Source organism: Poecilia formosa, unplaced genomic scaffold (genome assembly GCF_000485575.1).
Source record: "Poecilia formosa unplaced genomic scaffold, Poecilia_formosa-5.1.2 Scaffold40, whole genome shotgun sequence".
Lineage (NCBI taxonomy): Eukaryota > Metazoa > Chordata > Actinopteri > Cyprinodontiformes > Poeciliidae > Poecilia > Poecilia formosa.
Genome location: NW_006799979.1, coordinates 764,959 through 771,000, shown reverse-complemented (window position 1 = coordinate 771,000; position 6,042 = coordinate 764,959). Strand labels below are relative to the sequence as shown.

Sequence of the window (6,042 nt, the reverse complement as noted above, 5' to 3'; positions counted from 1 at the left end):
TTTGCAGCAAAATTGAGACAAAAAGGCATCAGTTATGTCAAACATTTTCCAAAGTCTGCCAGTGAACCTTGATTCACTTGTGCAACTTTACGATCTAATGTTTACAAATTGTTTGTAGAGGTAATCCAAAAAGAACACCAGATGGTTGTTGAACCGACCTGACAATTTTGTGGTTCTCATCAACAATAACTTGGATTTTTTTTTTTTTAAATAATCAGGATATCTGAATAAAGCAAGAAAATGTGCATGCTAAATCAAAAACTGCACATCCTGCTCAATAACACCCTCCTTTCAATTCGAATTGTTCAAAAGGGGTATTTAATCAGTGCAGGAGCTTTTAATTTTGACTTATACAGGAAAGGGAAACATCAGATTCCAGTGAAGTGTTGCATGCGTTGCGTTGACATAGTAGGTGGCTATTTTATTAACTCATAAAACAAATATACCCTACCAAAATATTACAAATTAAAAGTAAAACAAGGTTCAAGAAGGCAGAATATGTTTGCATGTTTGACATTGACATCAGCAGTTCCACACATGCAGCATCTCATGCATGATCGAGAAGGTCCACTTTAGTAATCTTTGCTAAATCCGCATTCAAATCATTAGCATTTAATTTACCAAACTATTGTGCAAAATCAGAGGGAAGGGTCAAACCTTTACCCAATTGCAGACTTCAAAAAATGCTTTAGATCATCATGTGATTAACTCCTCTGTGGCCTCAACACATGCAGTTTGCGGTTTGTTGCTTTTTATTTTTTTTCATTGATTATTTGTCGTTTCCCATTCCCACAGATTTAAGCCTCTAGTAATTGGTTTGTGAGAACCGTCCAGAAAGTGATCTGTGTATGGAAAGCTAAGTAAGAGGTTTAGCATTAAAGACAAACACAAACTAGACAGAAAATGGCTTTTCTTATCTTGCAAGAAAGATCAAATACAATCATTTATACAGAACAAAGAATAAGTGTGTATCTCAGCTTTTGTTCTAGTAGCTCCCTCTTACAATATTTGGTGTTTTGTGATCTTTACACCTTCAGCTTGCCAAATGATCTTTAAAAATATTTTTTTTCATGTTTTCTTTCTTCTTTTTAACAAAAAATGGATGCATGTGGCGTTTGTGCTGGATGAATTTTGATTACATTCTTTGGTTTAAGTTGAGGTCCAGATTGACTAATAGAAAGAAGAAAGTTAAAGAGTCGCTTTGAAACGAAAGAAAACTCAATTGTTCACGTGAAGAGCCAGATAGGTTGACTTACATCATTTACATTCTTATTCTACTCAGAAGAAAAATAAACATTTATGGGCTATTTTCCAGCACTTCCAACAGAAGCATCTTTTGTCAAAATTAACATCGTGCTTTGAGTCATGATACTGAGTGAAGGAGCCAGGAAAGCTGCATTTTCTCCTGAAAGATTGTTTACAGTGCTTAGCATATGTATTCATACCCCTTGAACTCTTTCACAGTTTGCCTTGCAACAACCACAAAAGCCAATGTACTTTTTCAGCAATTTATGTGATTGAGTTATGAACATGGGGTTGGCAGAATCGCAGTGAGGAGATTTCCTTTTCTCATCAGGAACATAGAAGCTGGTCAGAGTAAGACTAAAATGCCGCGGCATGACCTTTAACAAGTTAATGCTCAAAAACCCTCCACTTAAACCCAACACCAAGACAAAATGGAAAACTAGAACAAATCTGCAAGGGAGTAGATACTATTTTACAGCAACTCAGAGAGGAAGATGGACAGAGCAAAATACAGGACAATCCTGGAGGAACACACGTTAAAGGCTTCAAAAAACTAATTTGGAACAAAAAATATATATAACTATGTAGTATTTTACACCTTGTGTTGGTGTGTTGAATAAAAACCCAAACGTTGGGATTTTAAAGAAGCAAACTGTGAAAAAGTTCAAGGAGTATCAATAATTTAGCAAAGTGCTGCATATATAGTTTTCGTATTTTGTGTAGCATGAACATGGCCACTTGCGTTCACACTCGTACGTTCTTTCTTCTTACTGGATGCAGACATTTAGGTGCCACATAAAAGTGTGTAATATGTGATTTATATGCAAATGGGCATAATCGTGTCACACAAAACAGAAAACACTGTTTGTACATGTATAAAGTGTCAAATTCAGAGCATGATGTGCATGGTGCCCTATATAAATATGTTTAAAAAGTGGCGCTGGCCACAGTATGTGTACATACAGTTTGTAGTTTGTGTTTTGTTTTTCAGTCAGTGTGCTTACACCAGCTGTAAGTGTGAGGATTGACCGAGGAACTCCGAGTTTCCCTTTGAGAGAGGAACATCCTCCTCCTCAGTCTGTAAAATGTCCGACTGGCTGCTGTCCGGTCCCTGGGACAGGAAGTCATAGTGGTCAGCTGCCGGCTTCAGCTTGCACTCACTAATGAAGAGGTCTGTCCCATCCCAGTTGCTGAGGTCACTGTGGCCGTTGCCGCGCTCGCTGTCGTTGCTGCTACTGCTGCTGTTGTTGAGGGCGGCGGAAAGGCCAGGGGCACGATTGGTTAAAGGCTGGTTGATATTATGCACAGAGAGGGATTTCCCTAGACTGCCTGCCCAGTCTGTAGGCCTCCTCTCTGGGTTAGATGAGAGCAGCAGCAATGGGTTAACCTCCAGGCTCAAATGCCTCCTGTAGACCCCTCCGGATTTCAAGCCGGACTTCTTCCGCAGCTGCACCCTTCCGGGTGCGAACCCTGCCTCGCCGCCCCCGTCAGCACTACCATCAGCACTGCATCCTACAATGACAGAAGGGCCCACACTCTGGTCATTGGCTCCTACTTCATCTGTCACATCATCCGAGACTGGGTCAGCGGGGCATCGGAGGTGTGAGGGGTGAGCCATGGGAGGAAGCTGGAGAGTAAAGCTCCCAGTCGACGATGGCGGAGGCGGCAGATCAGGAAAGTGGGATTTTTTGGAATTGGTAGCAAGGGTTGGGTAAGGGCTGTCTGGGGGTAGCAGAGGTGAAGGGGAGAGTGAGGCAGTGGAAGGGGGGTAGGACGGAGGCGCTGAATCTGGAGGACAATCGTCATCGGCCGGTGCCAGAATGAGCCGCAGGCCTCTTGGGTTGGCACCATGAGAACGGTGTATCCCGCCGCCGCCAGCATTGTCTCCTCGCCCTCTAACTGCATCCCCCCTCTGGGGGGAGGATGGGTAGTCCAAGTTGTGGTGCTGGTGATTTTCCAGCTCAAAAAGGGGCAAAGAGGAGAGGGAGAGCCCTGAAGGACCCTTCTGGAGAACTTGGCGGTAAACATCAAGCAACGAATCCAACTTTGTTTCAATAGAGGACACCTTGGTGTGAGAGAGAACAATGGTTATTATGGAGAAAACTTGAAAGCAAGTAAAGAATGTAAAGCATTCCATTAAAAAAAAAAGAAAAAAAAAATCTGCCCGTCATAACAAAACTAATCTCAGTACTTGGACAAGTTCTTCCTGAATAACAGGTATAAGATTACTGTAAATGAGATCCAAGACAAGCAGGTAAATCCGTTTATTGCACAAATTTAGTAAAAAACATTCTTGATCAGAGATCTTAAGGCGGGGCAAGAAATGAGAAATATTCACATTAAAACCAGTTTGTTGGTGGAGCATTTTCCATATCTGGCATTCACACTCTATAGTAGGATTGTGGTACTGCACAAGCAAGCTCTCTTGCAGTGATCCATTGCAGGCCTTGTAAATTAAAGAATAAAATAAAAATTCTAAAGGGGATTTGCACAAAAAAGTCAAGTGATAGCCCCATAAAAAAAAATCACCTATCCTGAGCTGGTGGTTTAGATGGGGAGTCCATGAAGACCTAAGCAACTCCTCACCCCAAATAAAGACTCTTACTTCAAGTATGTATCATTTGAAGGAGGGTTTTCATCTCTAAAGGTGATGTCTGCATAGGTCTTTTAACAGGACAATACCGCCATCTAACAAAGGACTTCTTGCAGGTAAAAAAAATTACCTCTTTTCAACCATCATGCATGTTCTTTTGATCAAATTCAAAATAATTAGGAATGGTGGGGCAGGTTTAGGAAAAAATAGTCAATTCCAGATCATGGAGGCCCTTCATGAAGCTATCATCACCACATGGAGCAGCTTCACATGCCTATTAAGCATTTAGATCAAGCATATAAACAAATTGAAATAATGTATAAGAACGTAGTGGAAACTCCTACTAAGATTCCTCCGTTAACACTGTTAGCAGTACAGGCTGTTTGCGATTTACTGTATTTTCAATAAATTGGGGGCTCAATTACGTGTCTTGATCCCGTTTCCTCTTAAGATTTCGACCGGTAGAGTTTATCGAGGACTGTTTGTGAGAAATATTGTCTTTGTAAAGCCACACCTGTCTTTCTACTTTACACACTCGTCCCAACATGCTCATGCCCTCCATAGAGTCTCCATCGTGGTGCAATTTGTCCCTTGGTTTCTTATCCACCGGAATCTGGCCTTTCCCAAGAATCTGATCCACCCTAAAACACACACACACACACACACACACACACACACTGAAGGGGGATGATGCCGTAATGCAAGAAAGCCACTGTGTCTCAGTTTAGTTAATCTATAATTGATCATAAGCTAAATCAGGATGTGAAGATTAAAGCAAATGTCAAACATGACTTAAGTATATTTGACAGAACTTTGTGCTGTATTGTGACAAAATGAAAAATGTTCAAGGGGTGTCAATGGTTTTGATGCATTGACATCCTGCAAGCACAAGAACATAACTGTGTATCATTTAAAAATCACTGTCTGATGTGACATTTCAGGTTTAGCAAAGTAAAAACAGAAGAAGAAAACCATAATTTTTAGCTAATTTTTACCATGTTTTCAAAACCACAATTGCATCCCAACTCCAAGAAAACAAAGTCACGTCCTTGCATGCACAAGAGGCCTCAACGTTGTAGTCAATTAATTAGTCAGGTTAATGTGCACGCTGATTTGTTAAAACTCCTCAACACACACTGTAAATCCTGCCAGGTTAGCAGTTTCCACACTCAAAGTTAAACCCTGAGGAAAAAACTATGTGTGAGGGAACATAAGATGAGATCTAATTTGTAGAATTAACTTTTGAACTGAATCAAGTTTTTTATTCTTCTTTCACATCAACCTCAGCTGGAATTCTGGACTAATGTAACTGAGTTACACAGACTTTTTCTAACCCATTGAGATCAGGTTTCTATGATGCACTGCAAAAACACAAAATCTTATCAAGTGTTTTTGTCTGGTTTCTAGTGCAAATATCTTAGTACACTTGAAATAAGACAAAACTAGCTGACATAACATTTCAGCAAGATATAGGAACTCGTTTTGAGTCAACAATTTCTTAATATTGACGAAAAAGTACTAGTTCCACTGGCAGATTAATTCACTTCCAACTCGGGGAAACTGCCTTGTTATAAGTGAAATAATCTTTCATCAAAATTAAGAAATGATTCACTTAAAAATGTTACTAGTATGTCAGTTTTGTCTTAATTCAAGTGTATTAATGTTGTGGAAAAAAATTACTACCAAGCACTGTTCAGGTGAAATCACTCAATCAGGTTTATTTATGAACTGTGCAAACTCAGAGAGCTCATAGGACAGTCAGTAATGTAGCAGGTCTGGATGGGAAGCTCTGCCTGGCAGAGGCAACACGTGAGTTTTATACAAAAGATAAAGGAATTCAAAACAATTGGGTGAAACAGTCTGGTTCTCATGCAGCCATGGGAAACAACTTCCAACCTTGTACATGTAACCAAAATAGTTATTTTGGTGAGAGTTCACAAGCATTTCATATAACATGATCAGTAGATGTTAACTTATAATAGTTTTCCACCACAATTAATAAGATACTTTCACTAGAAAGTTCCAAAATACTTGGCAAGATTTTGTGTTTTTGCAGTGTGGTCACTCCAAGTCACTCCAAGTTGTTCTGAAAAGGCTATGTCTGTTTTTGGGGCATGTTTAAAATCATTATTTACCTATTTGTGCCCAAACTTCAACTTCCTAATTGATTTCCTGTAATTTTAGCTTCTGAATTAATGTGATAA

General features: G+C 39.8%; 1 protein-coding gene across 4 annotated transcripts in view; it reads right to left on the bottom strand.

The window, feature by feature from the left end:
* Positions 1-210: 210 nt before the first annotated feature.
* The window catches only part of kcnq5a (potassium voltage-gated channel, KQT-like subfamily, member 5a), a 110,789-nt gene continuing 104,957 nt past the window's right edge, over positions 211-6,042 (bottom strand). For all 4 annotated transcript variants that reach the window (XM_016671020.1, XM_016671019.1, XM_016671022.1 and 1 more), the window contains 2 exons: positions 4,353-4,479; positions 211-3,310 (listed from right to left, as the gene is read on the bottom strand). In XM_016671020.1, coding sequence (XP_016526506.1) covers positions 2,246-3,310; positions 4,353-4,479 — 1,192 coding nt within the window. In that variant the 3' untranslated portion in view covers positions 211-2,245. The remainder of the gene's footprint in view (positions 3,311-4,352; positions 4,480-6,042) is intronic.